Source organism: Staurois parvus, unplaced genomic scaffold (assembly GCF_062004578.1).
Source record: "Staurois parvus isolate SC_StPar_1 unplaced genomic scaffold, SC_StPar_1.0 ptg000022l, whole genome shotgun sequence".
Classification (NCBI taxonomy): Eukaryota; Metazoa; Chordata; class Amphibia; order Anura; family Ranidae; genus Staurois; species Staurois parvus.
In genome coordinates, this window is record NW_028317818.1 from 3175835 (window position 1) to 3203212 (window position 27378).

Genomic DNA, 27378 nt, shown 5'->3' on the forward strand with positions numbered 1-27378 from the left:
GTCCCTCCACCAATTCCAGCAAACTAAACAAAAATGGCAACTGCCCAGCACACTTACTAGTTTGCCAACAAAAAATAAATTACACAATTTGCATTAAAACCTCTGCATTAAAAACAGAGGTTTTGAAATCATGTTTGAAAGAATACAAAATTAAAAAGTGCAATTTATTACAAAACAAATTCTTTCACAAGTAATAAGATGTATACCTACAACTATGAGCAATAATATTAAATCTAAAGTTAATCTTCCCATTTTACAGGCATGTGGGCATAGCGGTACCTTTATAAATAGCTCCATCAGCTGTTCTCAAATCTATTCCTTTGCTCCTACTCTGTATTTAAAACAGACTGCAATGTGATGTTGATATACAATGTCCATAATTACAAAATAAATACAGTTACTGAGAACTACACGGACCATTATAAATAGGAGGAACACTACTGAGCAAAGTGCACCCACAAAATCTAAAATAGAATTGATAACTACATCCAGCAAATACAATAAAAGAGATGGTACTGTGCAGCATCTATATACAGAAGAGCACCTTCTGAGAATTACTCCCAGAATCAGGGCCAGACGTAAGTTTTTAAGCCATCTCCCTTGTGCCCTTCCTCTTCCTATACACAGAAGTGTAACTACAGGGGTGCAGAGGTCACAATTGCGAACCGGCCCTATGCTCCAGGGGGCCGATGAGGCTCCCCTATACAACTGGATAGGAGGGGTGGTGGGGCAGCATATAGAGGAACCGATTCAATCCATTTTCTTTCTGCAGTCCATGAAAGCCTGCTTCTCCTCCTCTCCCTCCCACAGACATTCAGCGGCTACAAGATGAATATGGAGGGATTAGTTCCTGTATATTCTGCCCCCATCACACCTCCTATTCAGCTTCTTCTGCTGCCCCTGTGCTCTCTTCTGCCTCCCCATCCTGGCCCCCACTCCTCCCCCGCAACACTCCCCACTCCTGCTGGCTGCTGCTGGGGGATGTTTCAGGATGGAGAGCGGGGAAGGGGGGAAGAATATGTAATTTAACTGCCTCTTCCTTGTCTGAATGGACAAAGTTAGTCAGAGATATGTACCGATCACTGACTCTGTCTATTCATATTTGAAAGATAAGAAACCATGTTTACTATGATTCAGTTTTTGAATGAACTGGAAGCTCTGTACAGAGCTATTCCTGTCCATTCATTCTGTGATGCTGAGGCTGCAGAGAAGGAGATTGAGGAGTCTCTTTTCTCTGTTTCAAAGGTGAAACATCAGAGGTCTGCCTAAACCCATGATATCTCACCAAAGCCGACCAATGGAGTTCCTATAAAAAACGGTCAAAGCTAATATTGTAAAAGGAAAAAAAAAATTAAATGGTTAAAAAATAATATAATCAAAAATACTGACACCAGTGACAGAATTGCAAGGGTCGCAGAGGTCGCACTTGCAACCGGGTCCAGACGTTCCACTACTGGGCTTAGAGGGAAGGGCTCTCATCTAGAGGGAAGGGCCCCAGCCAGCGATCGGGGGGGGGCCTTCATGGTTTCTTGCAACAGGGCCCTGAAGGTTCTAGTTACACCTCTGCTTATGCACACACTGGTGGGGGCTGCAGGCACTGTAAGGGGGGTAGGGGACAGAACAGGTGGTTGAGGGGTGTGTGTTGGGGGAATGGTAGGCGGGTTGACAAAACTGCAGGGGGCTGGGGTTCACTCAAGGGAACTGTAACAGACTGCAGGGAAATAGGGGCACTGCAGTTGAAAGATGCATGGGAGCAGTGCAGGAGGCTGTGCAAGTGGATTTGGGACAGTGCAGGGGGCTTGAGAGCAGTGTAGGAAGATATAGGGAAATTGACAGGTTTTGGAGGGCAATTGAGGGGGCTAGGGGGGGCACTGGAAGGGGTTAAGTGTTAATACAGGAGACTGGAAGGGGTTAAGTGTTAATACAGGAGACTGGAGACTGTGGGGCATGCAGACGCCCATGATATGTAGATACGTGCCCTACACTTACTTCTGCAACAGGTGAACTGCTTCCCCTTTTTCTTCTCTCTTATTGTTGTAATTGTTGTAACTAATAATGACTAATTAGCTGATGATTAATATATAGTTATTAGTATTGTGGAAACGGAAGTGAGCAGATGTGTGTATAGAGTGCAAACTCCTTCAAGAGAATATCCACCCAGTCAACCTTGTTTCTTTTCCAAAAAGTATAGTGTTTCTTTGATCCAGCAATAGATAACAAGTCCAATAGAGTTTATGCAAAATGATAAACTAAGCCTTCAGAGTCCCCAGTTCTTCTGTCAAGCACTTGACTTTCGTGCATGTTGTAATTTATATTTTATCCTAGATCAGGGGTGGGCAACTGTGGCCCTCCAGCTGTTGTAGAACTACAAGTCCCATGAGGCATTGCAAAACTGACTGTAAGGGACCATCCGGCGGTACCACTAGCACTCCACTAAATAGGTGTTTCCAGAGCACGGAGTCTAAGTCCCAGGGTGCTTGTTCACCAGGGCCCCTGATGGTGGGGATGGACTTGGAGCCCCCCGAGACCAGGTCGTGACTACTGGGCAAACCCGTTAGTGGTAGTGGTATTCGCCGAGGGCTCCTGCGGGGAAGAGCCTGATATGAGGAGGTCAGGAGACCCCACTGGGAGGGATGGACGGATGGATGGCTGAGCAGGTGCGGGGTCAGACAAGCCGGGTCGGTAACAGGGGGGACGGTACGGTACAAGGCAGCGGGCAGAGAATAGTCGGGTCACACGCCAGGTCAGCAACAGCAGGTCAGATCCAATAGGGGGCATTCAAGAGAGAGGTCAGGCAAAGCAAGGGTCAGGGCAGGAGAAATACAGCATGGTCAAGCACAATCCGGGTCAGCAACTTACAATTCACAGGTTCGCAGATACAGGATACAGGTAAGACCAGAAGGCACTGAATGACAGCTCAGGGCCATTTAAATATCCCGCCCTGCGCTGCCATTGGTGCCCAGCAGGCGGCCGCGGCTTCTACTGCGCATGCGCGAACTCGAACGCCGCGGCCGACCCGGACCTAATGCTCGAGTCCCAGCACAGGGCGGCACACTGCGCCTGCGCCGGGACCATCGCGGCGGGGACCGAGGGGATCCCTGACATTGCCCCCCCCCTACGGGCAACCTCCGGATGCCCACCCGATCTCTCCACCACGGGTGATCGCGAAAGAACCTCCGGACAAGTCTAGGTGCATGGACATTATGGGCTGGTTCCCAAGAATTGTCCTCAGGGCCATAGCCCTTCCATTTGATTAGGAATTGGGTCTGGCCCCCCCTCCTTCGGCACTACAAGATCGATTCCACCTCAAATTCCTCTTCCCCTTCTACCGATATGGCCTGCGGAGGCCTAGATTCTCGTTCAGGGAAGGTATCCGGGACTACTGGCTTCAGCAGGGACACATGGAAGACTGGGTGGATCTTGAGTGTGTCAGGGAGGACAAGTTCGTAGGCCACCTCGTTGACCATCCGCTTAACGCAAAAGGGTCCTATAAATTTAGGGCCTAATTTCTTTGGGGGGCAAAGCATCTTTAAGTTAGAAGTAGACAACCAAACCTTCTCACCGGGTCGCAACACCAGATCTCCCCTTCGTCTCTTGTTGAATGCCCTCTTGTAGTCATCTTGGGCCCGAATTAGGGCTTCCTGTAGCTTCTTGTTGTTCGAGGAGAAGAACGTCAATGTATCCTGTGTTGCCGGAATTGGGCATTCAGCGACCAAGTCCGGGAGGAAGGTAAAAAAATCAAAATATCGTCTAAGTAGACTATAACAAAGACATCCAGGAAATCCCTAAAAATGTCGTTCACAAAGTGTTGGAAGGTGGCCGGTGCATTGCACAGACCGAACAGCATGACCAGATATTCGAAGTGGCCGAAGCGGGTGCGGAATGCCGTTTTCCACTCGTCCCCCTCCCTTATGCGAACCAGGTTGTACGCTCCCCTTAAGTCCAGTTTTGTGAACACCACTGCCGCCTTTAAACTCTGGAATAACTCTGGTACCAATGGCAGGGGGTAACGGTTTTTGATTGTAACTCTATTCAATTCCCGGTAATCAATACACGGTCTCAAGGTCTTGTCCTTTTTTTCTACAAAGAAAATCCCTGCCCCTGCCGGAGAGGTAGAGGGGCGGATGAATCCCTTCTGCAGGCTGTCCTCAATGTATTCCCTCAGGGCCCCCAATTCGAGCTCCGAAAGGGGGAAGATCCGCCCGAAAGGGATCTCTGAGCCAGGTAACAGGTCGATAGGACAGTCATACGGGCGGTGGGGGGGTAGAGTATCTGCTCCCCGTTTACTGAATACATCAAGGAATTCATGGTAGGCTGCAGGAATGACCTGCCTTAAGTCGGCATCCCCCTCTGAGCACACAAGGACCTGGGGAACCCCCGGGCCCGAAGTGCGGCAGTGTTCCCGACAGTATGAGGAAGGGAACGAGACTACCCTGGTTTCCCAGTCAATCTGGGGGTTATGAGCCCGTAACCACGGAAGCCCCAGAATGACTGGAAAAAGGGGTGATGCGATGGCATCAAAGCGGAGGAGTTCCTGGTGTTGGCTGGCAATGGTGGTAGAAATGGAAGGGGTCTCCTGGTTAACCACCCCTGATCTTATCCGGGACCCATCGGCCAGAAATATGTTGAACCCCTTTTCTTTTGTTTGGAGGGGAATACCCTGCTGGTGAGCAAAATTAATATCTACAAAACAGCTGCATGCCCCTGAGTCAATAATGGCTGTCACTTCCACGGTCCTTTCTGGCAGCTGAAAGGAGAGGGGTACAACTAAGTATTGGGAAGAATGAACATCGCCAACAGATAAGGAAGAAGAGGTGCACTTACTCAGTTTCTGCGGGCAGGATCGTACCATGTGACCAGCTTCACCACAGTAGAGGCATAGGTTCTGGGAGCGTCTGCGCTGGCGTTCCTCTGGAGATAGCTTAGGTCGCGCCAGGTCTAGCTGCATGGGTTCAGGAGTATCCTCCGGTGGTGGGTTCAGGAACTGTGGCCTAGTGGATTGGCTGTGACCCTGGAAAGACCCCCAGGTACCTCCTCGACCCTGACCGGACCTCTCAAACCTGCGTTCCCGCAGTCTTCGGTCAATCTTGATGGTTAGTGCAATTAAGTCTTCAAGCGCCTCAGGCATTTCTACCCGGGCGAGCTCGTCTTTCAGGGCCTCTGACAGGTCCATGCGGAACTGGTGCACAAGGGCAAACTCGTTCCAGCGTGTGTCCCCCATCCAACGCCTAAAGTCAGAGGCGTACTCCTCCGCCGCCCGTCGGCCCTGCCGGAGTGTGTAAATGGTAGCTTCGGCCGAAGCTGCCCGCTGTGGGTCATCATATAAGATGGCCATTGCGTCAAAAAAAACATTAACTGAGCCTAGGTGGGGGTCATTGTTCCCTCTCAGTCGGTGGGCCCAGTCTTGGGGTTCACCCTGCAGGAGGGAGATGACAAACCCCACCTTTACTGATTCCGTCAAAAAGGTACGAGGTTGCAACTCAAAATAGAGAAGGCAGGATTCACGGAACGACCTGAAGCGTGTGCGGTCCCCGTGAAAACGCTCCGGTAGGGGTACCCGGGGTTCGGCCATAGGAAGTGATGCGGGGGCCCCTGAAGCAGGCCCAGGGGCCTCTACGGGCGGAGGTGCAGGGGTCGGGGCCTGTGGTGCAGGGGCAGATATCGTGCAGGCCTGGAACCGATTTTCAATCTGTAAACACCTGTCCTGTAATACGTTTACAGCTTGCGTCAAGGAAGCCAGGTGCCTACAAACTTCCTCCAGCGGGGAGGGTCCTCCTCGAGGCTCCGTCATGGCCTTCTGGTACTGTAAGGGACCATCCGGCGGTACCACTAGCACTCCACTAAATAGGTGTTTCCAGAGCACGGAGTCTAAGTCCCAGGGTGCTTGTTCACCAGGGCCCCTGATGGTGGGGATGGACTTGGAGCCCCCCGAGACCAGGTCGTGACTACTGGGCAAACCCGTTAGTGGTAGTGGTATTCGCCGAGGGCTCCTGCGGGGAAGAGCCTGATATGAGGAGGTCAGGAGACCCCACTGGGAGGGATGGACGGATGGATGGATGGATGGCTGAGCAGGTGCGGGGTCAGACAAGCCGGGTCGGTAACAGGGAGGACGGTACGGTACAAGGCAGCGGGCAGAGAATAGTCGGGTCACATGCCAGGTCAGCAACAGCAGGTCAGATCCAATAGGGGGCATTCAAGAGAGAGGTCAGGCAAAGCAAGGGTCAGGGCAGGAGAAATACAGCAAGGTCATGCACAATCCGGGTCAGCAACTTACAATTCACAGGTTCGCAGATACAGGATACAGGTAAGACCAGAAGGCACTGAATGACAGCTCAGGGCCATTTAAATATCCCGCCCTGCGCTGCCATTGGTGCCCAGCGGGCGGCCGCGGCTTCTACTGCGCATGCGCGAACTCGAACGCCGCGGCCGGCCCGGACCTAATGCTCGAGTCCCAGCACAGGGCGGCACACTGCGCCTGCGCCGGGACCATCGCGGCGGGGACCGAGGGGATCCCTGACACTGACAGTTACACGCATGACTCCCAAAGGCAGAGGCATGATGGGACTTGTAGTTCACCAACAGCTGGAGGACCACAGTTGCCCACCTCTGTCCTAGATAATTCCTTTCATAATATTTTCTCACTTAACATCTAAACACTTACCCTTGATATATACGAGTTTATTCCAGTGACTATCCCTGGAGGGCTTTTTGATTGGCTGACCAAACACTTTTGATCTTGTTGTTAACCACTTGCCCTCCGGAGGATTTACCCCCTTTCCTGACTAGGCAATTTTTTGTGGTAAAGCGCAGCGTTATTTTAACTGACAATTGTGCGGTCATGCAACGCTGCACCCAAATTAAATTTACGTCTTTTTTTCCCCACAAATAGAGCTTTCTTTCACTGGTATTTTATCACCTGTGCATTTTTTATTTTTCACGGTATGAAAAAAAAAAAGACCGACAATTTTGAGGAATAAATAATATTTTTACTTTTTGCTATTAACACCTTCCCGCCCGGCCTATAGCAGATTGATAGCAAGGTGGGACACTCGCCGTTGTGACTGGGCGTCATATGACGTTCTGTCAAAATTAACCACTCATGCGGCCGCGGGGCTACAACTATGAGCAATATTATTAAATCTAAAGTTAATCTTCCCATTTTACAGGCATGTGGGCATAGCGGTACCTTTATAAATAGCTCCATCAGCTGTTCTCAGATCTATTCCTTTGCTCCTACTCTGCATTCAAAACAGACTGCAATGTGATGTTGATATACAATGTCCATAATTACAAAATAAATACAGTTACTGAGAACTACACAGACCATTATAAATAGGAGGAACACTACTGAGCAAAGTGCACCCAAAAATATAAAATAGAATTGATAACTACATCCAGCAAATACAATAAAAGAGATGGTACTGTGCAGCATCTATATACAGAAGAGCACCTTCTGAGAATTACTCCCAGAATCAGGGCCAGACGTAAGTTTTGAAGCCAGCTCCCTTGTGCCCTTCCTCTTCCTATACACAGAAGTGTAACTACAGGGGTGCAGAGGTCACAATTGCGAACCGGCCCTATGCTCCAGGGGGCCGATGAGGCTCCCCTATACAACTGGATAGGAGGGGTGGTGGGGCAGCATATAGAGGAACCGATTCAATCCATTTTCTTTCTGCAGTCCATGAAAGCCTGCTTCTCCTCCTCTCCCTCCCACAGACATTCAGCGGCTACAAGATGAATATGGAGGGATTAATTCCTGTATATTCTGCCCCCATCACACCTCCTATTCAGCTTCTTCTGCTGCCCCTGTGCTCTCTTCTGCCTCCCCATCCTGGCCCCCACTCCTCCCCCGCAACACTCCCCACTCCTGCTGGCTGCTGCTGGGGGATGTTTCAGGATGGAGAGCGGGGAAGGGGGGAAGAATATGTAATTTAACTGCCCCTTCCTTGTCTGAATGGACAAAGTTAGTCAGAGATATGTACCGATCACTGACTCTGTCTATTCATAACTGAAAGATAAGAAACCATGTTGACTATGATTCACTTTTTGAATGAACAGGAAGCTCTGTACAGAGCTATTCCTGTCCATTCATTCTGTGATGCTGAGGCTGCAGAGAAGGAGATTGAGGAGTCTCTTTTCTCTGTTTCAAAGGTGAAACATCAGAGGTCTGCCTAAACCCATGATATCTCACCAAAGCCGACCAATGGGGTTCCTATAAAAAACGGTCAAAGCTCAAGGGGCCCCCTACTGACCTCAGGCCCTTAGGCAGTGCCCGAGTTTCCAAATGGTCAATCCGCCCCTGATATGTACCCAGCTATTTGCCATTAGTATTGGATGATCTTGCTCTTGGAGATTGGGACTCTTTCATTTATTAACCTCCCTGGCGGTATGATTATGTCAGGAATTTTATACCAAAAGCGGTACCATTTTTTTGCATGGAAATATGTATTTTTTTTATTGTAGGCCTTTAATTTAGGAATAACTCCCTGAAATCTGTCCGAAAAAGAGTCTAGTAAACATCCTGGGTAGGATAAAATTTGAAACGCGTAATCATAAATTATAATTTAATAAATATTCATAAAAAATAATAATATAATAATAATACATTTAATTCAATAATATAATCAAACCAAAAACACTGAAATGTGAAATATAGCGCCAAGTTAGCACATTGCTGAGAAAAGTCGCAAAATCGCTTTCAGTGTCTGATGACGAATTTCCCCACGATTCATTATCACTCAATTCTGCAAGTGGTTCTGATTTACTATCGCTGTTCTCCTAGCTGATCTAAACCGCTTTTGACCTAAAGGGATGCTTTTTGGACGCCATGGACATTTCTCAGTTTCCAGGCAGAAAGAACAGTAAAAATGCAGGCAGGGTGCAGGACAAAGCATTAGGGACAAGATGTATGTGAAATTGGTTGAGACAGCAATGTTTTACTATGTAAAATGTAAAAAAAAAAAAAAAGACATCTTTTAAAATTTTTAAATTTCCCGCCGCCAGCGGCGCCTGTATGTCCCGACGTCACAGGGACAGGACACAGAAGCCGGATGCCGGCATCGGCCGGAGGAGATGGCCGGGGATGCTGCAGGGGGGACATCGTGGGAGTGCAGGGTAAGGTAAGTGAAGAACACATGCCGGAGCAGTGCCGCATGGTATTCCCGAGTGTAGCTCGGGGTTACCGTTTGTGGTACTGAAGTGTTACCCCGAGCTACACTCGGGAATACCGCCAAGGAGGTTAAGAAGTTAAAAAATCAAGCTTCATTCAGAAACCCGATTAAACATTTAATAAATACATATAATCACTGCTTTCAATAGAGCAACTATATAATGTTCTTCTATACTCCTTGGAGAAGGAGTCATTGCAATCTTCATCAATACTAACTAATTCTTTTTTGCTAAAATCTCTTTTTATGTTTTAGGCAAAATAATTTAAGCCAGATAGACCTCATATCTGTGCAATACATGTTTTTTAAAAGCCAGCAGCTTTTTTAAGGTGATTGAAACAACCAGGGAAAGTCTATGTACTGTAAAATATGTTCTGGTGTTTTATTTTGCAAAATGTTGAACTTGAGGAAAATAATATGAAAGCTACCATTGCTAACAATTTGCCACCAACCCAAAACTATTATGCAGATAAGCACTTCTGAATATACTGACTTTCCTGATGTGTATACGTTTTGCAGGTCAGTGAATTAGTATATATTAGTATAGTATAAATACCAGTGGTTCATCATAATAGCCAAAAACTTAGTTAAAAATAAAATAAAATAGTTCATGAAAATAGTCAAAAGGAGCACAGCAATGTAATCTGTACTGAAGAGTGATGTGGAATCTGCAAATATTAGCATCAGGTGAAGAGCGTGTTTATTCTTCACACGGTCAGATAGATATTTTCTTGTATGCTGTTACCCAGGTGATACCTGTCTCTCCATAGCCATCCTAAAGCTTGCCATGTACACCTCCTGGCCGACATCTCTCTATTGCAAAATTGAAGGAACCTGGAGAAAAATTGTCAGCTGAATACCATATACATCCAGTCACATGCAGCTCATGTTCAGGTAGTTTGATAGTCATCCATGCTGGCTGTAAAAGTACCATAGCCACAGCGAGAGATTCACCCATCTGTGCTGTATAGCATGGATGGGGGTGTCTGTTAGATTTAATTTTGTTCAGCCTGCAGGGTGAATGGAAAAAATCCAATGGTGTATTGCCGGCTTTAGTCTCATAAATCTGTAACCATTAACACTTAAAATGACAAGGAAATAAATCTTAATAAATACAACTTGGACTAAGTAATCTTCCCGCTCATACTTTAAGGTATAGGGCCTATTCAGACCATCATGCAGTTCACTCTTTTTTTGTGCATTAAGGTTCGTTGTGTTAGGCAACGTATTTTGAATTGGCTGTGAATGTACACGAATGCATGAAAAATAGATCCTGCTTTATTCTTCAAAATCCAGTGCACCACATTACCCAGAGCATTTGCATCTGTATATTGCAATGCTCTTTGGTACAGGTGTGCTGCAATGCATTCTATATGTAGGTTGGAGTGCAATTAATAATGAATGACAACACGTTGTAACAAATTCACAGTAAATCAGAGTAACATGTGTTATAATGCACTTTGTAGTGTGAACAAGAAATTTAGATGCAAAGCTGATCCATTTATCTCTTCTAAATACATATGTATGGGTTTGATTACAACATAAACCCATAACAATATGTTCTGGTAGAAGTACACATAAAATCATAACTTTGGTTCTGTGTGAAAGTGCTGGACATGAAGAGATATAAACAAAGCTTACTTACAAAATTACAATTTATACTTTTCAAAAGTTTAGTTTAAGTTTAAAAGTGTTTAATGATATGTTTCTAATGAGTAATTGTATCATTCTGACATAATTTCAGTTCTTGATTTTGTTTTTGATTATTGACTTTTATATGTTTTTAATATATTTTTGTAAATAATTTATCATTGTTTCTATTATTTTTTTATTAAATCTGCTGTCAAGTTTTTATTTCTGTCGGTGAGATTTTTCCTCTCTCCAATGGGGATGAAGTTTAGAGCATATGCAGTTTTTTATTTTGTTGTTTTTTTATCCTCCTGTTCCTGTGACATTTCTGGTCTCACAGGAAAAAAAAGGACACAAAGGAGTCACAAATAGTATTAAAACCTTACAGGTCCCACCTTGCCCCACTTTATTAAAAACTGAAAGCAAATGTGTTCTTTAAATTCCTAGATTTCTATCCAAAGTTCAGTTTTCAGATATTATATATGAATCTTTGTCCTACTCATACACATCTGTCCATTTGTGCTATTTTGGCAAAATACAAATTAACATTGAGCTATCTTTAGACTTGGAGCATTATCCTTTATGAGCCCAGGATTCTAAGAACTAAAAAACGATGGCAAATAATATAAGTGTAACGTCTTCACTAATAACTTAAATGTTAGAGAAAAACATGATGTGCGTTTTCAGGCAATGCCTTGTTGTTCAGCTAATTTAGCAGTCACATATGGTTATCGTATTGTTATCAGACTTGTCTATTATCATTATGCATTGTGTGCTGTATTTTACATACTGTAAGCACTGTATAGAGAGATAAAAAGATATTGCATTGTATCAGCAGCTATGAATTCCTAACATCATTATTTTTTTAAGATAAGGGAATTGGTGTGACTAAAAATGTAGCCAATGGCAAGACACTTACATTATCCATAGTTGAAATCTGTTTTCTTTAAAAGTGCAGTAGCTCTCAACTCTGTAGGGACTGACCAGTTCATCTGTACTAACCTGAACCAATCATGACATTCTCCGAAGCTGAGAAGGCCGCCATCAAGTCCGTCTGGGGCAAGGTGTCTGGCCATGCTGAGGACATCGGAGCAGAGGCTCTGGAGAGGTAAATAATACATTTAGTAATCAGTTACGGTAATGTTATAGAATTATTTACCTTTACAAGTCTTTTCCATAATTCTTGTGCTTAGTTAAAGGACCTATGTGCTTCATTTTTTTATTCAGATTTTTGTTAAAAATGTATTTACAGATATTAAAAGAGAAGTATGGGTTTCCTTTTTTGTAGCTTATACCTATTGTATGTGAGCTGCTAATACCTAAAAATCTTTCCAGCCCTCTGAGAACTGCACATTGTTAAAATAGAGTTAATTGCCTGTGGGAGGGGCTACTGTCTTCTCTGGAGTGTCATGCCGCCATTCTAGCGGGGATCCACCCACTTTCCTCCCCTCTGTGTGATTGATGTCTGCTCTCTGCTGCTCCTGAGAGTTCACACAGCTCTCTCTGCTCCTCTCACATCTCACCCCTTCCTCTTCCCTTTCAGGCTGTTCTGATCTGAGCACACAGAATCCAGCAGCAATAGCAGCACTTCAGTGACTTTAAGTTAAGAGAAGTCGCTGAAAGCGCTGTGTATGAGTATCTACTGTGTGTTTACAGATACAGCCTGGATCTGTACACTGGATAACTGCCTGCTATGCAGCACAGCCGTTCTGATCTGAGAATTTGAAAGGGCAGAGCAGGCAGCTATACACTGTAGAGATCGAGGCTGTGTCTGTAAAATACTATACACATGCAGGCTTTGTGCAGGAGGAGCTCTGATGAGTGTCCTGTGTGCAGTGGCAGGATGGGAGGAGTAACTCAGCGGCCACAGTATCCACGGAAGGGAGGGGGGAGGAGGGAAACCCCCCAGATCCGAACATGCCTATGCTACTTCTGTCTCACCAGTGAATTAGACTGCACAATCTTTACTATCTTGCCAAGCAGCTTTTGTTTTTTCTGTGTGATGTCATATTACCATGAAAACAGAGCCATGTGACCAACATGCTCACTCTAGTTTGCTGCTTGGATGTGCGCTTGTGCAGGAAGCTCAGCCACATCTCCCAAGGAAGGAGGGACAGAGAGAGGGGTGGATTGCAGAAGTGGTATCCACCCCTTCTAAACTTTCAAACAGAAAATGGACTGCTACTGGGAGCTATTGGAAAGATGTGCACCTGGTTGAAAAACAAAAGGAGTTAGGGAAAAAAAGAACAGCTGATTTGTGGTGATTGTAATATTTGCTAATTATTTAAGGTGTTAATCATCTGTATTGTGTAAAAAGGAAGTTTAATCCTGTCTTCTCTGATCCTCCCCTTCTTCCACTGTCCCCAGCTAATCTCCTGATAGAACAGAGCCTTGGGGGCAAGTTGCACATACTCAGTTTGGTGTGTATTGCTAAAGAGTTTTTTTTCTTGGGATAGTGCATGTGATCAGCACAGGGCCAATCAGCACTGTCCAGACAGAGGGTCAGGGGTCATGCAATCTCATAAGATTGTGAGAGGAGAATGAAAACTCCTCCTACAAGCTGTAACCAGTGCTCTGCTGGACAGAAGTCAGAAAACTGATCTGACTGCTGATGAGAAAAGGTATTTAGCAGTTTACATTTACTAAAATAATTTCATTTCCATGTTCTGTGTACTGTGGGAGACCAGGTATAGTGAATGCAGGGTCCTGGGTTTAATCAATGTATGTACTTTATGTATACAATTATTACTTTATGCTATTATATAAGCTTAATACATTGCCATTCATACATTTAAAGGCCTTATTTCTTTTTTCTTCAGGATGTTCCTCAGCTTCCCTCAGACCAAGACCTACTTCAGCCATTTTGATATGAGCCATAACTCCAAGGATCTCCGCAGGCATGGTGGCAAGGTTGTCAATGCTATCGGAAATGCCGCCAGTCACATGAATGATCTTGACGGTGCTCTCTCTGCCCTGAGTGACCTCCATGCTCAGAACCTGAGAGTTGACCCTGGCAACTTCAGAGTAAGTTCTAAATCAGCATTTTTATAGTGGTTCATGAATATTGATGATAGAATGATACAGATAATAAATGAAAATAATAGAAAGTAAAATATCTAATACAAAGCTAAGTTGAAGTCAGTTGTTAAAAAGCTGATTTCCAGTATTCATAATAAACTGTTTTGTATTCTCTCTTGTAGCTGCTGTCTCACTGCATCCAGGTGACTCTGGCTGTCCACTTCCCCAAGGAGTTTAATGCTCCTGCCCACGCTGCCTGGGACAAATTCATCTCTGCTGTGTCTTCTGTCCTGGTTTCCAGGTACAGATAAGCTGGATCATTTTGATGTGATACCTGGTCCTAAAACAACTTAACTTGTGTCACATTTTACAATAAACTTAATTTGATCAGTTCACATGTGTCCATGTTATTCCATTTTACCAGATTTCTTTGTTTAGTTAGTTGTCTTTTTTTTGTTTATCTCTGGGCCATACAGTTTACATTCCTTACAAACAGAAAAACTAGAGCAAAACACAAACTTACTTTGTAAATGTGTGTGGAAGAGTATCATTGCAAAACTGGTTGATTATTTAAATATTTGCAATGCCAGCAATTGAACATAAAAGCTTCACTCTGCAAAAGTGTACTGTCTTTGGTCTTAGTATAGGTTAAGCTAATCATGTGTAAGGTAAAAAAAAACAGGACTTTATATCTGAAGTAAACATCATTTCATCTCATTTACTAAGCAAAATGAACATATACAAAGTGAACATGCTATATTGCTTTAGCAAATCCATTCCATTGTGTATTATGCTCACTACTGACATGTGCCTGCCTTTAGAATGTACAATTCAGACAAAATTAAATGTTGTTACTTATAAAAACTAGCCCCCACTAACATAACTGTCTTGCTAGAATTCTAATGATGAATACTACTTAATGACAGAATCCAAAGAGCAATGACTTGCAAATATATGTGGAAGCCACATTGCCTTGTCAAGGTCCATCAGTATAGTGTGGTCCTAACTCTAGTCTATGAGAGCCTCCACATTGAAGCATATATACCAATGGATGAATTAAGGGCAGTTATACCTTGAGGTAGCCTATTCCTCTTCAAAGACACAGGACATGCCAGACGCCCAGTACTGCATCATGACAGTTGAAAGCTTCCAATATGTCCCTCCACCAATTCCAGCAAACTAAACAAAAATGGCAACTGCCCAGCACACTTACTAGTTTGCCAACAAAAAATAAATTACACAATTTGCATTAAAACCTCTGCATTAAAAACAGAGGCTTTGAAATCATGTTTGAAAGAATACAAAATTAAAAAGTGCAATTTATTACAAAACAAATTCTTTCACAAGTAATAAGATGTATACCTACAACTATGAGCAATAATATTAAATCTAAAGTTAATCTTCCCATTTTACAGGCATGTGGGCATAGCGGTACCTTTATAAATAGCTCCATCAGCTGTTCTCAGATCTATACCTTTGCTCCTACTCTGCATTCAAAACAGACTGCAATGTGATGTTGATATACAATGTCCATAATTACAAAATAAATACAGTTACTGAGAACTACACAGACCATTATAAATAGGAGGAACACTACTGAGCAAAGTGCACCCACAAAATCTAAAATAGAATTGATAACTGCATCCAGCAAATACAATAAAAGAGATGGTACTGTGCAGCATCTATATACAGAAGAGCACCTTCTGAGAATTACTCCCAGAATCAGGACCAGACGTAACATTTTTAAGTCTTCTCCCTTGTGCCCTTCCTCTTCCTATACACAGAAGTGTAACTACAGGGGTGCAGAGGTCACAATTGTGAACCGGCCCTATGCTCCAGGGGGCCCAAGCGGCTCCCCTATACAACTGGATAGGAGGGGCGGTGGGGCAGCATATAGAGGAACCGATCCACTCCATTTTCTTTCTGCAGTCCATGAAAGCCTGTTTCTCCTCCTCTCCCTCCCACAGACATTCAGCGGCTACAAGATGAAAATGGAGGGATTAGTTCCTCTATATTCTGCCCTCATCTCCCCTCCTATTCAGCTTCTTCTGCTGCCCCTGTGCTCTCTTCTGCCCCCCCATCCTGGCCCCCACTCCTCCCCCGCAACACTCCCCACTCCTGCTGGCTGCTGCTGGGGGATGTTTCAGGATGGAGAGCGGGGAAGGGGGGAAGAATATGTCATTTAAGGGCCCCTTCCTTGTCTGAATGGACGAAGTTAGTCAGAGATATGTACCGATCACTGACTCTGTCTATTCATATTTGAAAGATAAGAAACCATGTTTACTATGATTCAGTTTTTGAATGAACTGGAAGCTCTGTACAGAGCTATTCCTGTCCATTCATTCTGTGATGCTGAGGCTGAAGAGAAGGTGATTGAGGAGTCTCTTTTCTCTGTTTCAAAGGTGAAACATCAGAGGTCTGCTTAAACCCATGATATCTCACCAAAGCCGACCAATGGGGTTCCTATAAAAAACGGTCAAAGCTAATATTGTAAAAGGAAAAAAAAATTAAATGGTTAAAAAATAATATAAACAAAATTACTGACACCAGTGACAGAATTGCAAGGGTCGCAAAGGTCGCACTTGCGACCGGGTCCAGACGTTCCACCACTGGGCTTAGAAGGAAGGGCCCTCACCTAGAGGGAAGGGTCCCAGCCAGCAATCAGGGGGGGGGGCCTGTTATGGTTTCTTGCAACAGGGCCCTGAAGGTTCTAGTTACACCTCTGCTTATGCACACACTGGTGGGGGCTGCAGGCACTGTAAGGGGGGTAGGGGACAGAACAGGTGGTTGAGGGGTGTGTGTTGGGGGAATGGTAGGCGGTTGACAAAACTGCAGGGGGCTGGGGTTCACTCAAGGGAACTGTAACAGACAGCAGGGAAATAGGGGCACTGCAGTTGAAAGATGCATGGGAGCAGTGCAGGAGGCGGTGCAAGTGGATTTGGAACAGTGCAGGGGGCTTGAGAGCAGTGTAGGAAGATATAGGGAAATTGAAAGGTTTTGGGGGGCAATTGAGGGGGCTAGGGGGGGCACTGGAAGGGGTTAAGTGTTAATACAGGAGACTGGAAGGGGTTAAGTGTTAATACAGGAGACTGGAGACTGTGGGGCATGCAGACGCCCATGATATGTAGATACGTGCCCTACACTTACTTCTGCAACAGGTGAACTGCTTCCCCTTTTTCTTCTCTCTTATTGTTGTAATTGTTGTAACTAATAATGACTAATTAGCTAATGATTAATATATAGTTATTAGTATTGTGGAAACGGAAGTGAGCAGATGTGTGTATAGAGTGCAAACTCCTTTAAAAGAATATCCACCCAGTCAACCTTGTTTCTTTTCCAAAAAGTATAGTGTTTCTTTGATCCAGCAATAGATAACAAGTCCAATAGAGTTTATGCAAAATGATAAACTAAGCCTTCAGAGTCCCCAGTTCTTCTTCTGTCAAGCACTTGACTTTCGTGCATGTTGTAATTTATATTTTATCCTAGATCAGGGGTGGGCAACTGTGGCCCTCCAGCTGTTGTAGAACTACAAGTCCCATGAGGCATTGCAAAACTGACAGTTACAAGCATGACTCCCAAAGGCAGAGGCATGATGGGACTTGTAGTTCACCAACAGCTGGAGGACCACAGTTGCCCACCCCTGTCCTAGATAATTCCTTTCATAATATTTTCTCACTTAACATCTAAACACTTACCCTTGATATATATGAGTTTATTCCAGTGACTAACCTTGGAGGGCTTTTTGATTGGCTGACCAAACACTTTTCATCTTGTTGTTAACCACTTGCCCTCCGGAGGATTTACCCCCTTTCCTGACTAGGCAATTTTTTGTGGTAAGGCGCAGCGTTATTTTAACTGACAATTGCGTGGTCATGCAACGCTGCACCCAAATTAAATTTACATCCTTTTTTCCCCACAAATAGAGCTTTCTTTCAGTGGTATTTTATCACCTGTGCATTTTTTATTTTTCGCGGTATAAAAAAAAAAAAGACAGACAATTTTGAGGAATAAACAATATTTTTTACTTTTTGCTATTAACACCTTCCTGCCCGGCCCATAGCAGATTGATAGCAAGGTGGGACACTCGCCGTTGTGACTGGGCGTCATATGACGTTCTGTCAAAATGAACCACTCATGCGGCCGCGGGGCTACGCAGCGGCGCAATCTGTCACTGGCTGTGTCCTGGGACACAGCCGATGACATATCACTACACCGGCCTGTTGCCAGTGTCATGTGACCTCTGTGACCAATCACAGCAGATCACATGTTAATTCTATACAAAGGATGGCTTCCTGTCATGCCATCCATTGTACACAATTATGTTGTTAGCTGTGACTGGTCAAGGCAGTCACATGATACAGGCAGGGCCAATCACAGCCCATCTGTATCATGTGATCAGCTTTGCCCAATCACAGCTAATCACAACAAAAGACTAAATTAATCAGTTTCATTCAGTAACAATGATTGCAAATATCAACAAAATACATTGGTATTAGCAATCATAATGTTTTAAAAAAAAAAAAAATCCTGATCACTTGCCCAGAGTTGTTCAATGTTACTATGGTAACATTGTATTGCTTTGGTCACAGTGTGCTGAGAAATAAAATAATAAAAAGAAAAAAAATGTAATTAAAAAACAAAAAAAAAAATAGAAACATTTGAAAAAAACACAAATTCAATTATTACTATTATTTTCACCAAAGAAATGTAGCAGAGTACATTTTGACCCAAATTTATGAAGAAATGTCATTTATTTGCAAAATGTTTTAACAGAAATGAAGAAAAGTGGTTTTTTTTTCAAAAGTTTCAGGTGTTTTTTGGTTTATTTATCAAAAAATAAAAAACTCAGTGGTGATTAAATAGCACCAAAAGAAACCTCTATTTGTGTGAAAAAAATTATAAAAATTGCATATGGGTATAGTGTTGCATGACCGCGCAATTGTCATTCAAAGTTCGACAGCGCTGAAAGCTGAAAATTGGCCTGGGCAGGAAGAGGGTATAAGTGCCCGGTATTGAAGTGGTTAAACATGTCCAGTAAAAAATGTAAAAAAAATAAAATTTCATCATAAATTGAGGCCAAAATGTATTCTGCTACATGTCTTTGCTCAAAAAAAATCCCAATACGTGTAAATTAATTGGTTTGCATGAAAGTTTTAGCTTTTACAAATGGTGGTATATATACTTTGTATTTGTATTTTTTTTTTTTTTTCATTTTTACTAGTAATGGTGGCGATCAGCAACTTATAGCGGGACTGACATTCGGGCATTCTGACACTGGGGGGAACTGACTTGGTGTCACTGATATCCCCAGTGACACCAATACAGTGATCAGTGCTAATAAAAAGCAATGAAACTGTCCTAATGGCACTGGGCATGAAGGGGTTAACATGTGGGGCGACCAAAGGGTTAACTGTGTGCTGTGTGCCGTTTTACATTATGTTCTGTGTTTGTGCTTCACTGTAAGTACACTGCTTTGCATGGCACGAGCTGACAGGGAGGAGAACTGTTTTATTCACTAACAGTTCTCCCCTCCCCCCATCGGAGATCCTCGGCAATCACCGGGTGCCGGGGAGTAATCTCCGGGTAGGACCCGGTGATTGACAGCCGCGAATGGTGGCATGGGTAGGGCACGCCCCCTACCCGGAAATGCAAAATCACATATATATACAGTATATATATATATATAGAAAGAGCAGGGCCCTTGAATCCCTTGTGTTCTGTTTTGTTACTGTATTGTCTCATGTACTGTCCCCCACGATAATGTACAGCACTGAGCAAACCTTTTAGCGGTATATAAATACTGTATAATAATAATAATATATATATATATATATATACACGTGATTTTGTGCATAGCTGCCCCCCTGTAGCAGTATTTGTGCTATGGGGTGGAGCTAAAGCAGTTAAAGAAATTGAAAAAACTCTTGTTACATAAGACATTAACCCCTTCCCACCTAAGGTAAAACAAATGTTAATGCCTAATGCAAAATTTTGCAGCTTTGACATGTGTTAGTAAAACTGTACATATCATCACAACTGCTTTGTGCATCCAGGTGGATTATGCTTTTGGGCTTTCATTTGGTGGTAAATGGTAATAGATATACTGACCCTGACCTTTGACCCTGACCCTAACTCTCTGGCACTGACCTAGATCAAACCTTGATTTAGGTTTTTTTTTTTTAAATGATTATTATTATTTTTTTTGTACACTCTGCAAGGAGAGAGAGATATCTCTCCCCTCCATTCAGAGAGAGAAAACACGGGGGGCGGGCTTTACAGTGACTAATCACTGTGATAGCCAATCAGAGGATGATTTTTTTTTTGATAAAAACTCTTAAAAAATAACTGTCTCCCAATGTATATCCAAGGACAATCAAGTCGCCCACCACTGTAGATTTATGTCAGTAATATAATGACACACAGCAATGCCTGAAAATGTAGGCCTGTTGCTACAGTGATGCTACCCGGATTCTACTCCCATTGCTAATGAGAGTTCTCTGGCTCTGCTGGAATGTAAACACAGAGGAGAGGATCCTGGGTGATGTCATTGACCAAATATGATCATGACCATATTTGGTCAAAGATATCACGCGTTATCCCAGGTGTTGTTATCTACATTCCAGCATCGAAAGAATTTGTCGTGTCATTTACTAGCTGTATTGCTATGGCCACTAAATGAAATACTTTTTAAAAAAATAAATCAGGTTCATGGTCAGGTTGTTCACCGATTTTCTGAACTGTGACAGGCTAGGTTTAGGTCAAACTTATGAACAACTTGAGCCTGAAGCTCACCCCTATGTATGAAAACAAAAAACAAACATCCAACATACACCAGACATTTGTTTCCCAAGTTAAATCTTTAAAAAAAAATAAAATGGTAGGGGTGGGTTTCAAACACTCATGGATAAATCGAAGTGTTACTTACTAAAAGGTAGCTTTTGACCCATCAACATTTTATGCTTTTGGGATTATTCTTTAATGGTCTTGAAAACGCCCAGTGGAAGGGGCGAAACGCGTCGACGCACTTCTGGTCCAGTATCTGAACGTCCTGCGCAGCTTCCGGTGAGTGGAGCGCACGCCGAGCGGTGCGTTCCAGCGGCCATATTGGGATCTGTCTTTATCACACACTGTCATCCTCTACTAGTCAAGCTGTGAGGTCTCTGAGAGCTATTTGTGGAAGTTTATGGTCTCTTTCCAATCGAATAGGAGGATAATAAAATATGCTTTTATTCTATTTGCAAAATGTGAGTGGTTTGATATACATTTATATGGGTTGGTGATTGTCTGGCAATATTACACTACATGATATTTTCTCTTTGACACAACGCTGGAGCTGGTTTGAAGGTCCTGATTTAGAAAGGAGTGGAAGGACTACGCTGGCCCTGTATGGTGGAATGGAGGTCTGGAGGTTATAGAAGGGGTGTGGGATCCCTGAAATTCCTAAAAGGCTTACTACTCACCATTATCTGGTGAGTGCAGTTTATATTGGTTTGCACTGGTGGAAGGTGGAAGCACATATGTACAGAAGATTTTTTCTTTTGTCTATACACTTTGAAGGCTGGGAAAAGGATCTGTGGACTTTTAAATTCTTTTATATATAATTTTTATGCACTAAATTGCTTTGGGCACATTCACATTTATTTATTATTATCATTGTATATTTTTTTTATTTGAGAATGTCACATTTATTGGCATTTTTCTTCACATTTATGTATTTAGTGTGATTTATTTTATTGGTATAGGTATTATTTGCGCTTTTTGTTTTTTATTTTTGGTGTTTACACTAGTGCACAGCAGCATCTTATACCTGGGGCTATAGATATTCTGTGGCGCAGGAGTATTTATTTTTGTGTTTAATGGAAGGTAAGTTCTCCCCTTAGCAAATCTTTTTATGAGTTGGTAGAAAGAGCGCCATGCCTCTGCACATTAAAATCTTTTTCCACAAGTATGGAAGTTACATAAATTATTTTTTTAGCGGTCAAGAGGTGAGTATTATGTCTTTATTCTCCTGTTTAAATCAAGAGTGGATGTTTTTGGCGGTAACTTTTAGAGTTAGAGGCTAAGACAGCAAAAATACAAATAAAGTTTAAAAATAAAAAATCATATTAAAACCATATTACTTGTGACAGACTACATGGCACCTCGCCTGGGTTCCTCTTTCAGAGTGCTGCTTCCTCACCACTGTAACACAGGAACAAGGTATTATAGCTGGGAATTGCATCCAAGAACTAGACGACACTAGCTTAGGTGCAAACAGGATCTACTTTATTGAACAGAAATTCAGGTTTGTATACACTTCAAAAACAGGGGCAGTCCCCACATGAACAATATAACAAATATTACACATTGAGGTAAACATCCCACAATGGTTCGGTAATGTTGACACAAGACTAATCACGTCAGGAGGATTAGCAAACAGAAACAATAGGTTACTTAATGAAAGCGAAATTCTAGCCCCCGCCACCTCCCCCCCAAAGAATTAAAAGTCAGCAGCTACAAATACTGTAGCTGCTGACTTTTAATATTAGGGCACTTACCTGTCCATGCATCCAGCGGTGTCCTCACCCGCACATTCTTAAATCAGCTGTTGAGTGCTGGCACCGCCATCTTAACTAAGGGAAACCAGCGGTGTAGCCTTGAGCTTTCACTGCTGGTTTCCTATTGCGCATGTAACAAGCATGCTGCGCTTTGTGCATGGGCCACTGTCCTCTGGGACATTGGATGTGTCCCAGATGGCTTCGGGGGGGGGGGACTTCCTACTCAGTTTGCCGCAGCAAAACTCAGTTGTGATTAAATACAACCAAAAGAAAGCTCTATTTGTATGAAAAAAAAAGATCAAAAAATTTTATGGGTACAGTGTTGCATGACCGCACAATTGTCATTCAAAGTGTGGCAACGCTGATAGCTGGAAATTGCACTGGGGAGGAAGGGGGTAAAAGTGGCCGGTATTGAAGTGGTTAAAATAGTCAGGAACTGCTTAGCAACCAGCAACTGTTAAAACAATAGACGCTTTGGTCAGAAGTATGTAATGTACAATATAGTGTATGTAGTGCAGGAGTCTGTTAAGCTGGCCATACATGATTAGTCACTGGGCTGAATGAAAAAAACAAAACCTCAGATTCTTCCATACACCCAAATGATGGGAATAGAGGAATTCCCCCCAGCGGGATATTGTACTCTGACAACAACACTATACACTGCCAGGATACACTGATCAGTGGCTGCAGTTGGTGGAATCTGTGACAAGCTGCTGCATGGGGGATTGTGGTGTCAGGGACCCAGGCCATCCCACCGGAGATGTGGGGCATGTGCCCTGGATGCCCAACACTGAAAACACACCCTGCAAACTACTAAAGGAAAACTGGCATAGAAAGAAAAGTGCAGCTTAAATGGCTGATAAAGTACAGATGTGGCTGCTTATTTCTCTTTGTAAGCAAAGCGGCCTGGGGATTCCCTTCATCTGTACCAGACCCCTATCCTTGATGAAGGTCTGATTTAATGTAAATGGGACCCCACACAAAAAATGGAGTGGGTTTCCCCCTAAAATACATATCATACCCTTATCCTTGAGGATACACTACTTGCCAAAGAAAAATGTTTGTGCAGCCAGATTCTGCAGGTCTGGTATGAATTTTAGGTTAGAACCCAACACAAAAACAATTTAAAAAAAGCATGGCTCTTCTTCCAAAATGTAAACCGGACCCTTATCTGAGTGTGCAACTTTGAAGGCCAGATAAAGGGAGGGGGGACCTGCACCTGGCCACATACACTCAACATGGATACATCCAATCCCATTGCTACATTTGAAGTGAATGGCAGCTCTGATCCCACCATTTTTTTAAACAAAATGGCGGGGTACACCCAGTGACGTCAATGTCAATGCCAAAATGTGGTTATATTTGGTTAGTGATGTCAGTGCTGTCCCTGTCCCTTTATTTACGTGACTGGGGACTCCCAATTAGCAAATAAATGGGGCTGGGTGATGTCATTGGTAGCTAAGGGCATGGCAGCGCTGGTACTCACTGCCATATTTGGTCAATGACATCATTAGCTATGCCCCAACCCTTTGTTTTCATGAAGTGGCTGGGACCAAAGGTGTCCTTCATGGCAAGTATAGTGCTGTGATTGTTGATCAGCATTTTCTTTTTCAGCATGCTGGTGTGTCCACCAACATGCTGAAAAATAAAATTCTGACCAACAATCACATCACTATATTTGCAGTGAAGGACACCTCTGGTCCTCGCCACTTCATTGTTCATCACAATTGAAGTTGATCTGCATCACTGGACAACATGATTGACAATAGATGTATATCCTAAGCATTTCAAATAGTTTGTCTTTATTTTCACTTTACATTTTTTTGTGAATCAGTATGGGTACTATGTACCTCCTGTGTAGGCTAGTGTCTGGGGACCTTATTTTTAAAGATTCCACCTTACAACCACTAGGTCAGGCTGTGAGAAAGAAGCTCTTGTCTTCATCAACATGGGGCAAAGGGTTTTGCCAGGGGGTAACCCCTGCAAGGTACCCCCCATATGAATTCCATGTGGCCTGGTATGGTGCAGGGGGGCCACACAATCCCTTTCTTGGCCTGCCAGTGTACTCAGATAAGGGTCTTGTAAAGATTTTGTTGGAGAAACCTTTTCTTTTTCTTTTTTGCATGTGGAGTTTCCTCATAAAATTTATACCAGACTTTATGGGCGTGATTTACTAAAACTAGGGAGTACAAAATCCAGAGCAGCTCTGCGGAGAAACCAATCATTTTCCAGGTTTTTATTGTCAAAGCTTAATTGAACAAGCTGAAGTTAGAAGCTGATTAGCTACCATGCATAGCTGCACCAGATTTAGCACTCTCCAGTTTTCATAAATCAACGCCCATGAGTCTGGTATGGAATTCTGGTGGACTCACGCTGTTTTTTTGGGAAGGGTCCCCCTTACCGTCTATATCAGACCTTATCAAAGATCAGGCTCTGGTATGTATTTGTAAGGGGAACCTCAAGATATTTTTTGTGTGGGGTCCTCCATTAACATTTATATCACACCCTCATTTAGGACAAGGATCTGGAATACATAAAGGGAATCCCCGGTCCTTTTGTGTACAGGTAAGTGGTTGAAGCTGTCATTTGCCATCAATTTAAACAGCATTTTTTTTCTTTGCATATGTCAGTTTTGCTTTAGTAGGTTGTAAACATTGTACAGATGTGCCACTTCACAGGCAAGTTAAGGGTATCCCCCAAGAATGTTATTTAAAGAATTAGCATTTTCAATGTTGTCCTTTAAGGCTGATTAAAATTGCTACTCTACTCCCTGCTAAATTTAATTTATAGAATGATTTTATTGCTTCGGTACATGTTCCTCAGGGCATTTTCAGTCCCCTATGCCATATGTAAGACAATCTGACACTTGAAGGAAAAGACTTGGTGTCACTGACATCCCCAGTGACACCAATACAGTGATCAGTGCTAATAAAAAGCACTGACACTGTACTAATGGCACTGGGCAGGAAGGGGATTAACATCTGTGGTGATCAAAGGATTAACTGGGTGCTGACTACTGTTCTACAATGTGTCTGTTTGTCTGTTTCACTGTAAGCACACTGCGTTGTATGGCTCTGCTATGCAGAGCCATACAAAGCAGTGTGCAGGAGATGACAGGAGAAAGATCTGTATTGTTTGCATATAGGTCTCTCCACTCATTGGAAATCCTTAGAGATTGCAGGGTGCCGGTGAGGAATCACTGTGCGGGACCTGGTGATTACCAGCCGATTAACAGCTGGCGCTCCCCCTTGCCGGAACTGCAAAATCATGTATATATATATATATATATATATATATATATATATATATGTGTGTGTGATTTTACACACCCGTGCCATCCCAGTATTTTTGCTATAGGGTGGCGCGGAAGTGGTTAGAGTCTAGCTTCACTCTCTCAGTCCACATTGACTATTTTGAATCCTTATGCTGCTAGCATTAGTAAATGGATAGGAAAGTGTATTATATTTACTTGTTTTACACTACTTTTTTAATTTCCTTAGTCTATTCCTAGTTTTCATGCCTAGGCAAATGATGTCATACATCCCAAGAGTCTTCAGGAGGGGATGAGGGGTTTTCTCAGCTAAGCACACCCTCCTGTCTATATTCCTGAGCTAAGGGTAAATGGATTCCTGGAAGTAATTTCTACAAAATCAACTGCCTTTACTCAAGATGGCCACAGCCAGAAACGCTAAGAGGTGTTTTTCAAAGTAATTTCTCAGCAAAAAAAAAGAAAAGCATGGAGACATGGATGGATTGGGGAGCATGCTTTGAATACTAAAAATTAATCAAATAGCGCTTTTGGTGTGTGGTGCTCAGATACAGTGTAGTTCCACTTTAATTACTTATAGTTGTGGAAAACACTTTTGTAAAGGAAGAATAGATTGGGTGAAATGGTATATCTCTTAATATCTGGTTCACTGAGTCAGGTCACATGAATCCAATTTAAATATATGGAAACATTTGCAATTTAATTATTGCTTTATGAAATCTAGGAATTGGAAACCTACATTATAGATTATAAAATATAAAGAAGGAAACGTGCTAAAGAAAGTACGTTTAAATAGTAAAATATCACTTTTCACACTTCTCTTATCAGTCTAAAATACAGAATGCTACTTTTTGTATTGTGTTGGCTGTGGTCAGTGTATGGAGTGATAAAGAGGTATGCCATTGTATCAGCCACTACATCACTGACATCATTCTTTCGACTACAGATAAGAGGATGGGTGTAACTACAGAGCTAGCCAATGGAAAATGTTTAGGTGATTTTTTTTTATAACTTATTTAACTTTAAAATAACTGGTAAGCTTAGTGGCTATAGGGATTGTTATAGGGATTGTTATACATCTGTGCTAACCTGAACCAACCATGACATTCACTGCTTCTGAGAAGGCCTCTATCACCTCCATCTGTTCTAAGGTGGCTGGTCATGAGGGTGACATTGGAGCGGAGGCTTTGGAGAGGTAATGAAACATAAAATGTAATATTAGTTTTATTACACACAGAATTTTGCCACATTTCCTCTACATTCTTTTGCTAGGCAGCTTATGTGGCTCATTGTAGCATTTCTATTGAGAGGTCATAGAATTTCACCTAACAGAATTTTGCTACAGCTGTATTCTGCATAGTCCCACTAGTGCTAACAGATAACAACTTCACCTAACTTTGCTTTTTTTTTTCATTGAATAGCAATCAAGAGAAGGGAGGGACTGAAAAGTTGCACATACAATACAATGTAAATAGTATACTGAATTTCTTATTTACCATCATTCAGCTCTTCCTTTATTTCAGCTCACTGAACTGGACACATAGGAGCTAATTTACTAAAGGAATCATTGATGTTCATTGAGCAAAGTGAATGTTAATTTTAAAAAGTATTTTTACTTTACAAAGTTAATGAAAGTAAACAAGTTGAACTTGTGATTATTTTAACCACTTCAATATTGGGCAGGCCAGTTTTCAGCTTTCATCAGTCACACTTTGAATGACAATTGCGTGGTCATGCAACACTGTGCCCAAACTAAATT

General features: G+C 42.9%; 2 protein-coding genes across 2 annotated transcripts in view; both read left to right on the top strand.

Moving 5' to 3' along the window:
- Positions 1-11747: 11747 nt before the first annotated feature.
- On the top strand, positions 11748-14207 carry LOC149472173 (hemoglobin subunit alpha-5-like). The gene is made up of 3 exons (XM_089691931.1): positions 11748-11904; positions 13616-13820; positions 13997-14207. The coding sequence occupies exons 1-3, from the start codon at positions 11810-11812 to the stop codon at positions 14123-14125; spliced, it is 429 nt and encodes a 142-aa protein (XP_089548057.1). The 5' UTR covers positions 11748-11809; the 3' UTR covers positions 14126-14207.
- Positions 14208-26658: 12451 nt separating this feature from the next.
- Positions 26659-27378, top strand: part of LOC149472174 (hemoglobin subunit alpha-5-like) — a 28528-nt gene continuing 27808 nt past the window's right edge. The window contains exon 1 of the mRNA XM_089692480.1: positions 26659-26814. Coding sequence (XP_089548606.1) covers positions 26720-26814 — 95 coding nt within the window. The 5' untranslated portion in view covers positions 26659-26719. The remainder of the gene's footprint in view (positions 26815-27378) is intronic.